The 20,004-nt window shown below is 36.6% G+C and overlaps 1 protein-coding gene across 7 annotated transcripts in view; it reads left to right on the top strand.

The window, feature by feature from the left end:
- PPP2R2A (protein phosphatase 2 regulatory subunit Balpha) overlaps positions 1-19,687 on the top strand; it is a 75,822-nt gene extending 56,135 nt beyond the window's left edge. For 6 of the 7 annotated variants that reach the window (XM_074355692.1, XM_074355691.1, XM_074355690.1 and 3 more), the window contains 7 exons: positions 4,003-4,168; positions 9,486-9,598; positions 10,288-10,465; positions 12,581-12,745; positions 13,627-13,796; positions 15,982-16,073; positions 18,687-19,687. In XM_074355692.1, coding sequence (XP_074211793.1) covers positions 4,003-4,168; positions 9,486-9,598; positions 10,288-10,465; positions 12,581-12,745; positions 13,627-13,796; positions 15,982-16,073; positions 18,687-18,966 — 1,164 coding nt within the window. In that variant the 3' untranslated portion in view covers positions 18,967-19,687. Of the gene's footprint in view, positions 1-4,002; positions 4,169-9,485; positions 9,599-10,287; positions 10,466-12,580; positions 12,746-13,626; positions 13,797-15,981; positions 16,074-17,261; positions 17,449-18,686 lie in introns of all 7 variants that reach the window. The other variant, XR_012503469.1, reaches the window with a different exon arrangement.
- The last annotated feature ends 317 nt before the right edge of the window (positions 19,688-20,004 follow it).

Raw genomic sequence — 20,004 nt, 5'->3', positions numbered from 1 at the left:
TTTTGAGGAACCTCCATACTGTTTTCAAAGCAGCTGCACAGTTTGTATGCTGTGGTTTTTTTTAACTTTGTTGAAATATACACAGAAAAGCACACAAAATGCTAATGGATTATCACACAACAGGCTTCTAGGTCAAGAAATAGAACTTCCCACCCTTCCATCAACCCTTCGCATCCCCCATCCCAGTCACTCCTTTCTCCTTCCTCCCCTGATAAGCCTATCTGCTAACACTTAATTTGGCCTGTAGATTTAGAACTTTTTATAATGTAATCACGTGGCAAGTATTTTGCTTGACAGTTTTGCTCAGTAATATAATTTGCTCACTTTCATTGCTGTATGATGTTCTTTTGTATTACTTACCACAGTTCATCCACTCTTACTGAGGACATTTTGGTTGTTTCAGTTTATGGCTGTTAAGAATAAGGCTGCTGTGAACGTTCTTGATGTTTTGTGGTGCACACGCGTAAAGTGATGTCATGGGGTGGGCATTTAGTCTTTGTAGACGACACAGTGAAAAGTGGTTCTGCCAATTTTATTCTCATAAGCAATAATGAAGGTTCTGGCTGTTCCACACCTTGCCAGTGCTTTGTATTGTCAGTTGTTTTAAAATTTAAACATCTTGGAAGTTATGAGTGTATCTTACTGTGGTTTTAATTTGTACTTTCTTGATTAACAATGAAGTTCATCTTTAATGGGCTTATTGGCTATTTGGATATCATCTTTTGAGAAGTGCCTGCAGAAATCTCCTGCACGTGTTTTCTGCTGAGTTGTCTGTCATTTTTCTTATTGATTTGGAGGCTTTACACTTTCTGAATATGAACCCTTTGTCACAGTTATATTTGTTGAAAGTATCTTCCATTCTGTGTTTGATTTTTCTGAATAGTGTATTTTGAAAAATAGAGGTTCCTAATATTAATATAATTCAGTTTATCAGCGTTTTCATTTTATCATCGTTTTCTCTAGGCTTACTGCTTTTTTCTGTCCTGTGTAAGAACTGCTTCTCTACCTTAGGAAGAGGTATTTTCCCGCTGTCTTGTAGACAGATATGTGCTCTCTAGTAGGGTGGTTATTAGCTCCATGTGGGTATTTAAATTTTAATTAGTTAAAATTAAATAAAATTTAAAGTTCATTTCCTTAGTCACAGTAACTATATTTCAGGTGCTCAGTAACGACATTTGGCTAGTGGCTACCACACTGTCTTTATTACTTTGCTTTAAAACTTGGTCATGATATAGTATCCTTTGTATACTTATGGATTCTGTTTGTGTCTGTGTTGAAATAAGTGATTTCGTTTTTGTGGACTGTGTTTCTTAATGTATGTGAAGAATACTATGTCTTGCCTCTCATTCTGTGCCCTACTTTTATCACTAAGAGCTATGTTTTCAAGAACCTTCTGTCTTGCTGTGTGTGCATCTAACCTATCCTTCCTAATTTCTGCAGCATTCTCCATTTGCCAGTTAACTCCAACCTCCGTTTACCATACTGGCACCATGTTTTAGTCATTCTTTTTGTTTTTACCTTTGTTCCTGTAGAAATTTTTTATTCAATTGCCTGTTATATGCCAGGCACAATTATAGGTGTTGGATTGAAGCACTTATAAATTTATTATAGAAAATTTCACATAAATAGATTGTCTAGTTAAGAAAATAGATTATCTCTTAGTGATGATAACAGCAAGCTAAGAAAAAGAGGCAGGTGCAGAAAGCTATGCAAGAAAAACCCAAATATGAGGCATTCTGGAATGTATCATGATTGTTCATGATTGTAGGAGAGTTTTTAAAACAAAAATAAAATAGCCTTCTTTGACTTTGATTTATTCTTGTTCAAATGGCACAGTGTTGAAGACATGGGATTATGTTCCTTTTTCTTCCTATTTGCTAACTGTACTTTAGCTCTTGTGGAGAACAGTGTTGATGTGATCATTATAATGTAAATATCCCTCCCCACATTTTAGGGAAAATTCCACTGCTAGCTAAGGAAGGGTCTGGGTCTCTGCAGTTTGCAAGTCAGTCACCACTCATGCATCTGTTTTATGGCATCTTTCATTTGTTACTGCTGCTGTCATCTCTGCTGTTATTTTTTTGTTCTTGTCTATTACCTTTAAAAATTTTCACTGTGATTTTTGCAGAATTTCAGGAGAGATTGCACACTGATACATGAGCCCAGTCTGGCATCTCTAATTTTTCAGCCAGAACTTTCTCCTTATATGATACATTTTTTTTCCTGTTGCAGAGAAACAGTACTTCTTGCAGTCCGATGAGACCGCCAAACCCCTCTGAGATTTTGTGTTTGGATCATGTAATAGATCATGTTTAGACCCGTGTGGTTATTGAGGCTTTAGGATGATGTTCTTTTTCTGTTTATTTTTATATGGTTGTGCTTTTCTTTTTACTTACCACTTTTTTTCTTATCACTAAATATAGCGTGACCCAAATAGATCCAGTTTTTTATATAAAACAGTGTGTCCTTATCCTTGGCTCTTTATGTTGCTTACCTGAATTATATGGACCTTAATTTCAACTTTTGACTGAAGTTTCACATACACAGGTGACCTAAAGGCAGAGATTCTTTGTTAAATCTCTCTATACCTCTAGGACCTAATGTACATAGTACTTAGCGCATAGCACTCTGCACTTACTCTATTGCTTAAGTGAAAAACACGGCATTTATATTAAAAATTGAATTGCCATTTATTGTAGTTTTCTTGGAGAGTAACATGACAAACATATGGAGACTTGAGTAAGTAATTTTTAGTAGATTTCAGTAGAAGAGAAGAAGGAATTTCTTCTCAAGTGATAATAGCTTATACGTAATAAATGGATTGGGTTGTTATCCAAGTTGATTTAAAAGTGTGGTAATGAGACCAAGATTCTGAGCTTGATCTTTACCCCTTGTGTGTCTCCAGTGTGGATTATGTTCTGTGGTGTGCTCTGTGTTCTCAGCACTGGCAAACCCATTTAGTCATAACTGACACTGCTGTTAGAGGGGCTAGTATGACCGTCACCATGAGGGATCAGTCCAGATAATCAAGCTACTGAAAAAAGAACCCAAAACACATGATGATTCAATAAGGTTTTCTTTTTTGTAAGGAGAATAATAACTACTAGTGGACGATTCTTTTTTTATCAAGTAATCTTAAACACTTCATTTGATAATGCACTTTTACCTAAAGTAGTTGATTATCAGTAATATCTTTCTTTTAAACTTTTTCCATTGGTTCTTTGAACTAGATATTTACTGGTTATGATGTAAAAGATTTTTAATTCTGTGATGATGAGTTAAAAGATGTAATTCTGAATGCGATTATAATTCTCATTTTTGCTAAGGTATTAGTAGTGTTAACTGGAAAAGTTCACAAGTAGTCTCTTTATCCAGTAGCTTAAACTGTATTCACTCACACTGGTACTAAGTGAAATAAGTCATCGGTGTGTTCTAGGCTCATATAATATAAGAAGGATTAATTAAGGAGGTTAAACAGTTGTTGATGGGGCCATAGGGTGAGGTTTGCTGGGTAGTGCTGAATGTGGACTTACGAAGTAATAGAGCTTATAACAGTGGTCTTGTGGGGAAGAGGGGTCAGGGGTCTAACGTGCTGTTGCATTTATGAGAGCTCTTCTCTTAAATAAGTTTTTTCCACAGTGAAATGACTGAAAGGCAGGCATGTAAAGGGAAAGGAAGAGGACAGTACATCATGCTAAATAATGGATAAAGAATTGACCCTTAGAACAATGGGCAGATAAGGTGTGTCCCAACCAGCTGTTTCTGACAAGCTTTACCTGATGAATTGGGCCTATTACTAGGCTTTATGTAGCTTTTCCTCTTTTTCTTTTAAGCATTTGCATTTATTCCTTGAAAGCCTTGAAGTATAAAAAATAATATAATTGTATACAAGATGCAGGTAATGAATTAACCAGAATTTGCAGGGTCTGTTGGAATTGATTGCATGTTTGATTAATTTGAAGTATTTCTCAACTGGTCCAAATATTTTTGTTTCCATTTTAGAACAAAATCCAGTCTCATAGCAGAGGAGAATATAATGTTTACAGCACCTTTCAGAGCCATGAACCAGAGTTTGACTACTTGAAAAGTTTAGAAATAGAAGAAAAGATCAACAAAATTAGGTGGTTACCCCAGAAAAATGCTGCTCAGTTTTTGTTGTCTACCAATGGTAAGTGTAAGCTTTTCCTTTTCACGTGCCCACCATGTACAGATCTCTTGTAAAATACTTTCTTATTTTGAAAGAGGAATAGTTGTTAAGAGACCTCTGCAGATAGACACTTGGAAATATTTCTTCTCTGTATAGAATGTAAACTCTTTTTTGTCTTCCCTTTTTTATTCTCTTAGTTTTTAACTTCTGTGGAAGAGATCCTCAGGTGTCCGTTTTCTTTTAGTACACACACAGTTTGTAGTGAAAAGAATGAGCTTTACTATTGGATTTTGGTCAGATCCTGTTTTTGCGACTTCTTGGCTTAGTAGCCTTGGACAGGTTAACTAACCCTGAATCACATTTTCCTCATCTGCAAACTGAGGATGGTAATATCTATATTTCAGTATGGTGAGTGCTCAGTAAATCCTAATTTCCCTTCCTCCTCCTTTTTAAGTGTGCCTGACTTCAAAGAGTGTTTCAAACTATAAATACAAAATAGTCTGTCAAGGGACAGTCCCCATTCCAGGATACTCTCTAGGAGAACACTCTTCTTACTTGATCCTCGTCCAACGAGGACACAAAGGAGTTGACTTCCTGCCTTCTTCCCAGGAGGCCTTATGGCTGGAAGAAGGGTCTTCTTATACTGTTCTGTTTGCTCAGGAAAAGCAACAAATAAGGGTTAGAATTGTCTAATGACCCTACCAGAATTTAAAGTCCTTTATGACAAGTTAAGAATTGGGCCATTTCTTTTTGTTGTAAATTTTCTTTCACATAAGTTGTTGTGACTTGTTTTATCCTTTTGGGTTTAGGTCTAAAGAGAATCATTAGAGTGATTGTGGGATACTTCAGCTGTTCTGGGTAGCCATGGTCTGCAAAAATATAGATTAAAAAATTCTCTGAGGCTGACACAAAGGTTGGGGAAAACCTCTCATTTTCTCATCCCCTCACTAGTAATAAAATCAGTTTTTAGCACTTAGACCTTACCATTCTTTAGCACTTGAAGAATGTCAACTCAGGTGACTTCTGGGGTGACATAGTAGAGAATACTGAGTGCTGGTCTCATTTGCCTTAGGCCTTATCACCCACTGTATCGAATTCTTGGAAATACATTCCACAGGATGACGCCACTAGCTGACGACATAAATGTGTGCTTGCTCTGGGGTGCCTAGCTTTGTGATTGTCAAAGCTCTCCCCAGCCAGCCCCTTGAACTTTGTACCATCTACCTGCTTTCATTTCACATAAACTGTATTCCTCTGTCTTCTCCTTATTAAAAGAAAAATAAATAGAAATAATGATTTAAAGCTCATAGCTTACAGCATCATAGATGGAAGAAAAGCATTTACTCATGTCATATGTTGGCTTCTAATCTTGGTTCAGTTTTAATTCACATAGTTAACTAAGTTATTTCAAATGGCACTTGAGATACTGCTCTTTGACATCAAATAGCATGTAATTATACCATTAATATAGTTTCTGGTTTGGAAGTAGGTGTCCCAGGAAGTGTGTTTGCTCTTAATAATTTTGGCAATTCACTTCTTATGGGCTACTTTATTTTACTTTTTATAAAGGAGGATTTAAAAAATACAGGCTGAACTAGAATAATGAAGCCCCGTATACCCAGCACCCATTTTCGGCAGTTCCTTGTTCTTCACCGGTGTTTGTCAGGTACTTCTCCTTCCCTCCTTCTCGGTACTGTTTGGAAGCAAATCCCATTTCAGTTCGTTTATAAATTAAATCTTAAAAGCCTTTTAGATCTCATTTATATCCACGTGTGTCTTCCATGTGCTCCTCTGTGATTTGAAATAAGCAAGGCATCGTGTAACCAGACGAGCCTTTCTGGACACTGAAACTCTACAGAAGCTCAAGGGAAGGAGAGATAACTGGGAATTTCAGTGGTTGGGTCAGGGGTTATGTGAATAATCCATGTAGTATTTTTCTGTAGACAGAGTCATTGGTGTTTCCCAAATAGGTTTACTGTGTAAATTTGAAAAATCATTGGTTAATAATACAAATTATTTTTAAGGGCACTACACAATGCATTGTAGGTTTTTTGTCTTTTTGTTGTTACTGTGTTTAATGAATACTAAGTAAAATACAACTTTGATGGGGCCTCTGTTTTGTGCTAGAAATAGAGTCCAATGTGGAAGGACAGAACACATGCAGGTGGGGAGGGGATGGGAGGAGTAAGACTTGAGCCGGATCTGAAAAGCTTTTTTCATTCAAAAGAGAGCAATTGTGGGAAAAGGTCAACATCTGTTAAATCTGAGCAGTATCTTTATATTAGGTATCGTTTTCTCTGTGCGATAGAGCATAATAATACCTCCTCTTCTTCAAATGTAATGGATCTTTATACTCAAAAAAGATTAGAAACCACTGGGGAGAAAGGTGGAAAATAGAACCAAGCGTTCCAGCTTTGAATAACCAAAATTAATCTTACTTTCATCCTTGAATTGGCTTTCCATGATCATCATGAACTTTTGAATGTTTCCAAAATTGTTTCTACTTAAATAACTTCATAGTCATCTTCTTATAACTTTATTCATTTAATGTTTCTTCAAGTGATATTATTCTTTCTCTTTAATCTTCTTTTGCCTTTTTAATATCTTTACATTGCAAAAACATCCAACTCTTAATCTGTTGACCATGGTCTTTAAATATCTGAATAATACAGGTTTACTTGTAAGTAGGTTGTGTTTTAACAGCTTATTAATGATGAAGCTGTTTGGATTTTATATGAGAGCTGCATCCCCACAAAGGAAACTTGGTAGCTTGGGTTTCCCTGTCCCAGCCCTCTGTGGTGAGGGGAACACTTGGACTTGAGGACTTCTGGAGCACACCTTTAGTTACTACGTTCAGATGTAGAGAAGCACTGTACAGCAGTGGTCCTTAACCTTTTTGGAAGTAACATATCTCTTTGAGAAATCCCCTGCACAGAAAATAAGTACATTCACATAAGCATGCGTGCAGCTTTATAGAGTCTGATTGTTCTTCTCTTCCTCCACCTGTGGGCCAGAAACGCCAGACAGGGCACCTCTGTAGAGATAAGAATTTTGATTTTTAAATTTCTGACCTGCCTTGTTCTCAAGCACTGCAGTGAAATTGGGTAGCACTTCTGTATCCTTTTCATCATTAAATTTTTTTAATCTCTTAAATCACACACATTTTATCACGTTAAGATTTTTGCTTTGAAGTTTAATTTGTTTTAAAAATCTGTTTACCCAGTTTTTCTTACTGGAAATGTTTGATAAGTGTATTGTATTTCTTTATCTGGATCTTTAATAAGATGAACAATTTGAACAAGCCATAAAATAACTATGGAGGTTGGGGTGTGGGGTTCACCGTACCATCTTAGACTGTCATTTCTCCCAAAATGTAACATTTAGGCTGGACTCATTTAAATGACAGATTTTGGGACAAGTTATTCTAAAGCATACCATTCTTTACCTAAATTATATAAATACATATAAACTGGCCATAGAAAACACATATAACTTAACAGTAAGGTAACTATAAAGAAGATTATGTAGGATTCAGATGAAATACTAGGTTACAAATTAGTCCCATTAGCAGTTCTTCTCTGTGTACACATCATCTCTGCCAAGGGCACCCCCAAGGGCAGCTTGGCTGGTGCCTCTCCACCAGGCAGAGGCCTTGCTCCTTCTCCGTATGACAGAGTTTTACCAAGTGCTTTCATACACTATTTTTTCAAATTTTGTTATACCTGTTTGCTTATGAAGGACCATTAAGAATGTGATACTTTGATATGCATGCACCTTTAGGATCATAACACAAAGTATTAAGCAAACATGCATGAGTCCATAGCAATATAAATAAATGTTTGATTGAATAAATAAAGTGGGGAGAAGGGATGCTTTTTACAGAAGAGAATTCCAGGTAATATGTGGGTAGGTACTCCTCCCTGCGGGGACTGTAACTTAATTGTCCCTCTAAGTGTGGCCTGGACTTAGTGACTCATTTCCAAAGAATAGAGTATGGCCAGGGGGAATTCAGTGACTGCACCTGGCCGTTACTTCCTTAACCGAGTGATCAGATCCAGCATCAGCCGTGGAAGAGTCATGCTGGTACTGTGTGTGCCCTCTCTTCACCTCTGGTGCTCTTCCGGAAACCCCATGAGCCCAGCCTCATCGTGAGGAGGCAGCAGACACACCCAGTTGAGGGACATTTTATACACTTCCTCACCACTGCTGCTCAGAACTGTCAGGATGATGAAAAATAAGGAAAGTTGGAGAAATTTTTAAAGAGAGACTAAGGAGATTTGACAACTAAATATAGTGTTGTTTGGATCCTAGAAGAGAGAAGTGGCATTAATGGAAAAACCTGGTGAAATCAAAGTCAAGTCTGGAGTTAATTTCTTAGTTTTAACAAACGTACCGTGCTTGCATAAGATGCTGACATCAGAAAAAACTGAGTGCAGGGTATATGGAAAAACTCAGTGCCCTTCGTGCCTTTTCTGTAACTCTAAACTTACTCCAAAATTAAAGCTATTTTTAAAAACGCTGTTTTATATATTCTTTGTTTTTTGTTTGGGGTTTTTTGGGAGTGTGGTAATAATTAGTGTTTATTTGTAATGGAGGTACTAGGGATTGAACCCACGACCTCATGCACGCTAAGTATACACTCTACCACTGGGCTCTACTCACCACCCCTCTATATATTCTTGATACCTAAGAATTTTGTCTTGAAGGACTTGGGAACTGTATGCTTTTAATCAGTCAATTTTTTTCAGGCTCTATTACCTACTTGAGTTGAATCTCTAATGCAGCCGGGAAAAAGGAAGATTTTAAACAGAGCTATCCAGGCCTATGAAGGAATTTGTGAAGTCTTTGATAGCATCTGCTAGGAAGTACAGGACCATGGAAGATAGATATTCCTTATCATTTCTATTCTATAAGAGTTAGGCTGTCTTAACTGACTTTGTTGTTTGTTCTGTTCTAAAAATTAAATATTAAGCATATATGTATATGTTTGTATATATGTATAAACATATATGTGTTTATATAGACATACATATACAGTTTTTTTCCCCTCTGGCTTTATTTTTGAAGGATAAGGACCTGGCTGTGACTTGATCTTAATATCATATGGATTTTTTGAGTGCCGTTAATGTAAATTTGTGATTTCTGCAGTGTATTTCTATGAGTATGTGTTTTTATTCACCTGGTAATGGGAAATTTGTTTTTTATTAAGTCAGGTCAGGGATTTTATTCTTGGTATCTTTGGGGGTGAAATGCAAAATGGAATGTTTAAAAATGTTTTTCTTCTATCAGATTTTAATCTTTGGTTTTTTTTTGAGGACTTTCTTTATTTTCTCCCCAGATAAAACAATAAAATTATGGAAAATTAGTGAAAGGGACAAAAGACCAGAAGGGTATAACTTGAAAGAAGAAGATGGACGGTATAGAGATCCTACTACAGTCACTACACTTCGCGTAAGTACATAAGAAAAAAATGATCCTAATTTTGATGGCTAGTTTCCATGTTCATATTGTATCTTCCAGATCCTCAGCAGAACTTGAATAGGAATAATTAGTCTGCCCCTTCCCAAGAATTCTGTACTCAGAAAGAACGTTAAAAGCTCAATTTTAAGCAGACCCTGACCTACAGAGAGGTCTCACCATGGTCAGGGCTGAATCAGGACCCAACACAAAGAACTTGTTTTATACTGTGCCACATTCTTTTCCTCTCATGGTTTGAATTTCAGCTATTAGAAGGTTAAATTTCAAGATTAATTTTCTTTTGAGACCAAAAACATAGAAATGGACCAAATCTTCTAGTTGAATTTAAAAAATACCAAGAATTAGACTCTCTGGGTCAATTTCCTTTTTAGCCACTTTAAACCACAAACATTTCTTAGCTTTGCAAGTTTTTAAGCAAAGGATTGAAACCAGGAAAAACTGCAAATTCTAATAGTATTGCTATCTATAAAAGAAGAGATATTTCATTTTTCTTCCTATTTCAACACTTTAAAGAATCAGCATTAGTTGCTGTATAAAACTAAATCTATTATGTTGTTTTATGTTCCCTCAAAAACTGGAGTATTGAAGTATTCTGGACCTTCAGTGCTATTGTAGACAGTGAACATTTTGTAACGGCTGTTTTCCATGTGTTTTATTGACAGGTGCCGGTCTTTAGGCCCATGGATCTAATGGTTGAGGCTAGTCCACGAAGAATATTTGCCAATGCTCATACATATCACATCAATTCAATTTCTATTAATAGTGATTATGAAACATATTTATCTGCAGATGATTTGCGGATTAATCTTTGGCATCTGGAAATTACAGACAGGAGTTTTAGTATCCATTTGGTTTCTTTTTTTTTGGTGTTTGGTAAAGAAGGCATGTTATACCCATATTAGGTTTATTTTCCTTACTCTCCTTAGTGTATTTTGATTCCTTCTTTTTATAGTGGCTTCTTATTTTATAACACTTTTTCTTTGTGTGTAAGTGATTGAACACTGAGGGAAGTTATTTGATAAAGGGCATAATGTATCAATTTAAAAATTAGATTCTTAGGTGCTCACTTTGGCAGCACATATACTAAAAATTAGATTCTTGAAATTTTAAGGAATATGTTGTACCTATGAAAATAGGAAATTTTTTAATAGTTGAAATTCTTGTAACAAAAACAAATAATGTTGAGTAGTATTTTTAAACAATGTTTTTAATTATAAAAATATTCCCATTAAGGTTGGAAAAAAATTCATATGTCATAATGCTGTGTGGTGGTATAAATACTTCTCCAGACTCCATTTTCATTGTTACCCTCCGGAAATTTTTCTGTGCATGTACAAGTGTGTGATAGACATATATATAGACACGAAGTGTGTGATATGTGAGCGATACACACATATGCACATATAAATGGAAATGTATGTATACGTACGTCTGTAAGTTCTTGATAAATGATAGTTATTACAACTACTATTAATGTATGTATTTCCAAATAGGTATCATTTGAGAAATTAACACTTTACTATATAAGTCATACTCTACCGATACAGACATACCTTGGAGATACTGCAGATTTGGTTCCAGACCACCACAATAAAGTGAATACCGCAGTAAAGCAAGTCACATGAATCGTTTATAATTTTACAGTGCCTGTAAAAGTTATGTTTACACTATACCATAGTTGTTAAGTGTGCAGTAGCATTATGTCTTTAAAAAGCAATGTATATACATTAAGTTTAAAATATTTTATTGCCAAAAAATGCTAACCATCACCTGAGCCTTCAACTAGTCTTAATCTTTCTGTTGGTGGAGGGTCTTGCCTCGATGTTGAAGGCTGCTGAACGATCAGCGTGGGGGTTTCTTGAAATAAGATGACAATAAAGTTTGCCACATCAGTGACTGTTCCTTTCAAGAATGATTTCTTTGTAGTCTGCAGTGCTGTTTGACAGCATTTTACCCACAGTAGAACGTCTTTGAAAACTGGAGTCAGTACTCTTAAACCCTGCCACTGCTTTATCGACTGAATTTGTATAATATTCTAAATTTTTTGTTGTCCTCCAACAATTGACTAAATTCGCCACCTTATATGGGGCATAGTTCACGGTACCCCAGAACAATTACAATAGTAACATCAGAGATGGCTGATCACAGACCACTATAACACGTAGAATAATGAAAATGTTTGAAATACTGTGACAGTTACCAGATTTTACACAGAGACACAAAGTGAATAAATGCTGTTGGAAAAATGGTACCAATAGACTTGCTCAACACAGGGTTGCTACAGAGCTTCAATTTGTAAGAAATGAAGTATCTGTGAGGTGCACAGTGACCCGAGGTCTGTCTGTATTGTGTAGAAGAGCCTGTTGTCCTGTACCCTACCTGTCCAGTCAGTGAAAAGCTCTTGTTTTATTATGCATTTTTTTATCTTGAGTAGACGAGCATTTTTTCATATTTGTCAACCATTTGTATTTTTGCTCTTTTCCAGTTTTTCCATTGAATTTGCATATATTCTTTTGGGGGTTTTTTTGGTTTGTTTTTAAAGCACCTTTTTTATATCAAGTAAATCAGCTCCATTATCTGTGTAAACAGTTTCCTCCTTTTGCCCCCTTCTGGATTTTTGCTTTGTTTTGTATAAAATGTATACTAGGTTCTTAATATTTAGAAAGATAACTTACCAAAATCTTCTTTATGGCTTCTGGGATTTGTATCATACTCAGTAAAAAAGACCTCTGCATTCTAAAATGATTTAAAATTTGCTCATGTTTTCTCCTAATTTTTTTTTTTTTAAGAATTAAAAGGTTTGATCCCTCTGGGATTTATATTCATATGAGGAGTCATACACAATTCAGAATTAATACTTGTGCTAAATCTATGAATGGATTTTAGATTTGAGAACTATAAAATTATACTTGCCCTTTTTTCTAAGTGGAAATTCCTTAATAAAATGCTATCCAGATATTGTGGATATCAAGCCTGCCAATATGGAGGAGCTGACAGAGGTGATTACAGCAGCAGAATTCCATCCAAACAGCTGTAACACATTTGTATACAGCAGCAGTAAAGGCACTATCCGGTTATGTGACATGAGGGCGTCTGCCCTCTGTGATAGGCATTCTAAACGTAAGTTTGTCACATCTGTTTGTTAGATAATATTTTTTATGTCTTCAGACATAGTAGCCAAAGTTACATAGGTTTACAAGTCTCAAACCTGTACCCTCTGGTAAGCTGCCTGACTCCACAGGAGGCGTTATGGTTTATTCTCCTGGGAGAGCATCGGAGGCTCTCAGGAGCTTGTCTGTTGAGTCCTAGTGGGTATATCTTTAATGGGATGCTATTCTTTGGGAATTTGGGGTTGGAATTTTCCAACCCTGTATTCAAGTAGAGCAGCTCCTTTCTTTTCTTTCCTCTCTCCCTTCTCTCTTTCCCTCCCTTCCTTTCTGTTTTGAGCTTTCTAGGAAGATTTCTTCTGAGAAGGAGTTCCTTTGGGTTGAGGGAGGAAAAAGTACCAGCTTAAAAAATTAAGGGGATGTGTTATTCTTACCTTCATGTTATTGAAAATTTTTAAGACTCATGAAGATTGGTCCATGTCTGGTATCAAAATAATTTTACCTGGCCACAAAAAAAAATGCCAGTATGAATTGGAATGGTGAGGATACTTTGTTTCTCATGGTGACGATGCAAAGTCAGTAAGATACCTGTAGGACCTCACACCTGGGGCAGTGATGTCAGGCGTCCGGATTGAGTCTGCCTCTGCTGAATTAGCTGCTTGACCCTGGAAGGTGCTACATGCATACTTTTGCATCTTCAACTTCAGTATGAAGTCATTCTCATCCTCTTAAACTTTCAGGGAGACTTTGTTCTTACAGCCAGAGAAACGTTTACTAGCCTGTCATTTTTAGCTCACTCTTTAAAAAAAAGTTTGTGAATGGTTGGTTAAGCAAATGCTTTATCCGAGCCAGAATATTTACAAATTGCCCTGCCCCCTTTTTGTTTGTTTTTAGTGTTTGAAGAACCTGAAGACCCCAGTAACAGGTCTTTTTTCTCTGAAATCATCTCCTCTATTTCTGATGTAAAATTCAGCCATAGTGGTCGATATATGATGACCAGAGACTATTTGTCAGTCAAAATTTGGGACTTAAATATGGAAAACAGGCCTGTGGAAACATACCAGGTATGCAGTTTTTTTCTTTCAGCGAGTATATAACCCGTTTATTTAGTTTCCAGTGTTCACAGAGAAGGACTTTGTGCTGTGTGTTATCCCAGTACAGTGTGTGTTCACCATCAGGCTTTTTCCTTCAGAGACACGTGAGTGTGCCGCTTCTCCCTGTGTTTAATTTACAAATGCTTCTGTAGGTTGTGTGGTTCAGTCGGTTTGGTTCAATAATGACTGCTGCTTTTTTTTACCCCCGCTGTTACCTACATTTAAGGTGAGGACAGCAGAGCACCATTTATTAAGGCCTGGGGGGAGAGGACCAGGGAGAGTGGCCAGTCCTGGGAGAGCTGTCTGGGGCGGAGCACGCGCAGTAGTTGAGCTAGAGCCTAGCTTCAGTGTGCTGGGTCAAATGGACTGGCCACTGCCTCTAGGCCAGTAACTGGTATCTTAAGCTAAAGGAGAAGGGCTGGTAAAAGCCCAGCGGGCAGCTTTAGGAGCTGCCTGTCTGTTGTGGGACGTCAGTTCTGGATTCTCTTCTTGTCAGCCAAGCCTCTACAGTGGATCTCTGCCCCTTTCTTCTGGAGACAGGAATGAAGATGCCCACAGCTGGAAAGAGGGTGGCAGGGGTGGCGGGGGGAGGGGCAGCAGAAACCCTAAGCTACGGTGTAGAAAACACTTAACTCTGTTTTAGGAGCACAGAGTTTATAAAACGGGTTCTCAAAATTAGAAAGGCGTTTCTCAGACTTTTTAATCCTCTGACAAACATAAACTACTTAAGGTTCTCCTTGATGGTATTTGAAATATCAAAATGAATGCTACGTTAAAACAAAAGCAAAAGGATACAATACTGCTTTGTTTTTCAATTACATTTGTGCAACTGCTGACATTCTGATCTGGCTCCTGGTGACCCTCATCACCGCCCATTCCCACTGAGAATAATTGGTCTGAACCTCACCTTCATACTCCTAAATTGTTGGGTGAGAAGCCTGTACATGCATTCCAAAACATGGCTGAATTATGATTTACCTAATTTTAGCTGGTTTGCGGTTTTTCTGCCTATGCTGAATTAGATGAGTGATTGAGGGTAGAGTCACCTCACACTCAGCTGGAGCGTGTGCAATCCAGCTGTTCTTGTTGGACTTGGATAGGCATCTGGCTGAGCTGTATGCGAGTGAAGGGTAATTTTTTGCCTTACACATTCACTGTGGATCCTAACCCCATGTGAGCTGCAGTTCCTCTGTTAACAGATTTTCACTTAATGTCACATAGATGTGGTGTGAATCATCCCATTATTAAAGTAGAAATGGACACTGAAAATGACTTTAGGTTGTTTCATAGAAAATACAGAAAAAATTCTATTTAGAAGGTACCTACTCTTCTCTATCATTACTTCTTTTTAAGGGTCTCTTTAAGTTAAAAAGGATAGTGATATAGACTCCCTTTTCCCCGTCTTCTGATCACAAATACTTTGCAACTTTTCTCTGTAATTTTTGTAGTATTAATACAGAAATATATCATTTCTCAATAATTTTTATATAACAAGTTTTTTTTTAGTTGATCCCTTTGTGAAATACTAATGATTAAATATAGAATTATACTTCAAAAAACAGCTACATTTTCATTAGCTTTGGTTATTGTATAAGTAATATCCGTTATATCAAATATTTCCATGACACATACTTGGAGTAACCATGTAACTTATCACCAGGACATGGTCATGTGATGCATAGCATATGCACTTAATGATGCTGTAGGCTCCAGTTATTTATGCCCCAAAAATGGTAGTTAGAAAGGAAGTAAAGCCACAGTGTTACATATTTTCTAATCAACAGTTAATGGGTTGAAAGCCAAGTGTTAGCGTATTCAAACATTGGTATAATATTCTTTAATTAGTCTCTAGTCTGTGCCATCTTCAGATGTTTTCTGGCCTAAAATATTTTAGTCAAGCTTATAAAGAGTACATGTGCCAGGCCCAGAAGGGTATTGTCTCTCCTGTGCAGTAGGAAAATGGGTGTTCATGGAAGGGGGTCAGATGTTTGTAGAAGGATAAAATGCCTTTATTGTTTCTAAGAGAATTGAGTTTCAGTAAGATTAAAAGGTATATGTGTCTTTTAAAACATGGAGACTTAAAATATTTTCCAATTTCAAGAGCAGTAGGTTTTAAGATATAAACTAAGTATGTATATATATGTTTTTTCTTCAGGTGCATGAATACCTCAGAAGTAAACTTTGTTCACTGTATGAAAATGACTGCATATTTGACAAATTTGAATGTTGTTGGAATGGATCTGACAGGTAAATTGATTTTAATTTGAACCCCTTGTTCAAATGTGATTTTTTTTTACTAGAGGAAATTTACTGTTTCACTTCTAGTATGGTTGCCCCATTACTAAAAATATGGCCAACATTGTTTTAAATTGACAAATCCTAACTTCATTTTCCCCCAGGGTTTTCTTGAAATAAGTTTAGTAATCTTACAGCAGTATTGGCAAATAAAAATTAAACGTTGTGTTTTACTAGTAAATGTGAAAGAAAACACATGCAAAAATTCTAGTCATCATAAATTATGATATAAGTATCTTTAAGCTTTTTCCTTTTATGAACCAGGTCAGTCACATTTTTGACACGCACTGGTTAAAATGGTGAAATCTCAGTTTGATTGTTACTTTGCTGTTAAATTGTTCTTAGAAATATTTAGGCAGCAGATACTACATTTGGAGTGTTACACACCAGTTTTTCCAGATACTATATTAATACCTTATAAAAGAGGTAATTACTATGTATTCTTTTAACCATATTACCATGAGCGATTAGGCTTTTATAATCCACAGCTTTGCTGTAATATGATTACTTTTTACTATGTCATCAAAATATGTACCATTATTTCGAAGGATAAATAAGTCTTAATGTTTACATTTTTAGTTGTCAGCATTTATTTACCATTTATCACGTTCTAATAAAGCAAAAAAATAGTAAAAGGAAACATAATTTTGAAAGTATTAAACTCACCTTCAAGGTACTCATGAGTCATTTATTGAGCAGTAGTTTTATCACTGAAGGTTGGTGTGTTTCAAGTTTCATGGAGTCATAGAACATAACAGAACTTGGATCATTTATCTTTTGTCTTATTTTTAAATTATTCTTATCTGATTATAATATGCGGTCCTATAATAGGCTGGCCACAGTAAGCCTAGAGGAATAAGCAGGCTTCGCCCTTGCATGTCACAGCCCTACCTAGGGTGTCGAGGAGGAAACGGGAGGGAAGAAGATACTGACAGTAGGAAATGTCGCACTTACCGCCAGCGCTTCCTCATAGTGTTTCAACATCATGTTAGCAGCTTTAGATTGTGTTCCATTACCGGAAGAATTGTTTATTTCCCTTAACATTAAAATTTTTTTGAAAGACACTCTCCTGCATCATGATGGTCAAGCATCTGAAGCAGGAAAATTGTCATTGATGCACTTCTGCCATCTAATCCACAGATCACACGAAAATGTCACCACTTCTCAGTCTCATCCTTTCTAGCAGAGAAGAAAAAATCCGGTCCAGTATCCACTCCAAAAGTATTTGTTCCCTTGAATTGTCACATCTTGTTCGTCTCCTCTAATCTGGAGCAGTTCTTCATTTGTTCCTTGTCTTCCGTGACCTTGGCAGTTTTGAAAAACACAGGCCAGTTATTTTATAGAATCTTTCTTAATTTGAGTGTTGTCTAATATTCCCTTATGATTAGATTCAGGTTATACATTTTCAGCAAGAATACTGCAGAAATGCTGGCTAACAACACCTTTTAAAACAGCCATAGACCAGGCGTCCCAGTCCATTTAAAACCTCACAGATTCAACATGGGTGTGCCAGTCTAAATTATGTAAATTATTTTAAAAGGAATACAATTTTATTACCTTCAGGTATATGCACCACGTTCGATTAAAATGTTATGAAGTATCCCTTGGGAGAATTGAGATTACTGAATAGATGATAGTCATTTGTATTTAATGTATGACCTGTATAATATTTGTAAACACGCAGAGATGTTTTCAGGCATTATTTTAAATAGGTCCGGTAACCTATACTCTTACTTACAATAATACTTTAAACCCGTAAAGGAAGGATGTGGTAAGTAATTGTAGCACCAGACCCTTTTCAAAGTAGTAATGGTTTCAGACATGTTAAGTTTTCTTATTAGGACACTTAGCAAATGCTGAGCAGCCGTGGACTGCAAGTAGACCTGACCAACAGAGTGTCTTAGGGAGGGGAGAATTTGGCACCCCTTAAACTGATATTAACAGTATTTGTCAAAAAATACATGCTTAAAATGTATTCAGTGTTATAGGTTAAATGATTTTCTTTTAATAATAATTGTATATGCTACTTTCTTAATATTCTCAGGAGCAGATTTCTTGCAACATACTTAAGATGTTATTGTCAGAACCAGACAATGTCCTGGGGACAAGTTTAATAGCTTATAGTGTAAATCGTAAAATAAAGAAAGCATTGGTTTCATATGGACAGCTGTATACCATGCTTTTTGTTTGTTTGTTTGTTTTTCCCTGGTTGGTACTTCAAGAAGCTGCCTGGTCTGGTTGATTGCATAGCCTGAGTTGCAAAAAATACTCAACCAAGATAATTCAGTACTACTGAGAAGCCTTACTTGAGGATGCTTTCAACTTTGCTGGTAGTTTTGTTCGTCATGAGAGGGAGTCATTCATAGGAAATCGGGTTAAGTAATGCTGTATTCCTAGCTTATTCCAGTGACTGGTCCCTGGGTAGGTGTCTGCAGCCCTCTTCCTAAATCCACATTTGCTTTAAGAAGCAATTTCTAAGGAGTATTAGGGAAGGTTTCATCACTGAGTCATTTCACTGGAAACTGATGTTCATTATTTGACTGAGTGCTCTGTCTACTTTTGCAGTGTTGTCATGACTGGATCTTACAATAATTTCTTCAGAATGTTTGACAGGAACACAAAGCGAGACATAACCCTAGAAGCATCACGGGAAAACAATAAACCTCGCACGGTTCTGAAGCCACGCAAAGTGTGTGCAAGTGGCAAGCGAAAGAAAGATGAAATAAGTGTTGACAGCCTAGACTTCAACAAGAAAATACTTCATACAGCCTGGCACCCCAAGGAGAATATCATTGCTGTAGCTACTACAAACAATCTGTATATATTTCAAGACAAAGTGAATTAGGGTTGGCATTCCTAGCAGAAGAGCCCACTTCCTGCTTAGTTGAGATAGTTGAATCTAGCATTCGTACCTAAAAGAGAGAGAGGTCCATTGTGGCGCCCCTTTCCCAGTGTTTGACAATGTGCCATTCGACAACACATTTTTTATAGCTACATGGAGAAAGCTCTGTGGATTCATCACTGTGGTGTTCTCCATGTCTGCTAGCCATTTAGGTAAGGGTAGGGCACTTTTAATTTAAATGACTTCTTGCACCATCTTGCCTAATGGACTAGATTGGACTGTATCAACATTGATTTACTCCACTTTTTATGCCTTCCATTGTGATGACGTCAAACACAGTGAAAGCCTTCAGTCATGCTTATGGGATTTAATTGTGTATCCTCATTACTGTATCATTTGTGGGGTACACCCCCTCCCCCCTTTTTTAAATTAAATACAGCTCATTCTTACTGTGGCTTGTAGCATTCCTCCTCTTCTGGCCTCCTGGACTCTTCCCTTCATCTCTCTTACCCTTGCCCCTCCACCCAGTCTTGGTGGTGGTATGTTAAAAAAAGAAAGAACGAAAGCACACAAAATGAGTCAGTTTGGGGTCAGTGGTAAAGGGGGTATATGTTGCGAACAAATGTTTTAATAACAGTTGGCTGTAATCACTCCTTGCCGTGTCTGGCACTGAAAATAAGGAAAAAAAAACTACTACTGAATAAAAGTGACAAAGAATGGAGAATCTGGTTTTCTTTTTCTTTTTAATCTACCTCTTTAAGCAAGTATTTTGTGTCATGCCTTTGGGGTGCAGTGAAATGAAATGAGGATCCATTGTTTTATTGGTATTTTTGTTAATCGCTTTTAACAAGTGTTCTTTTACGTGGAGAAGCAGAGGTATTGGTTCTGTATGAACATGTTCTGAATATATATCGGTGTTACTAAGGGTATCACGATCTATAAATGCTACTAGTTATAAGGATATTAGATACATTGTATCTACACTTAATTCATTATCTGTTAATGAAACTGTTGTAACTCGGAACCAAATTTGTAGAACTT

This window comes from Camelus bactrianus, chromosome 31 (assembly GCF_048773025.1).
Source record: "Camelus bactrianus isolate YW-2024 breed Bactrian camel chromosome 31, ASM4877302v1, whole genome shotgun sequence".
NCBI lineage: Eukaryota > Metazoa > Chordata > Mammalia > Artiodactyla > Camelidae > Camelus > Camelus bactrianus.
The sequence above is the reverse complement of the archived record's forward strand: the minus strand, read 5'-3'. Positions and strand labels throughout refer to the sequence as shown.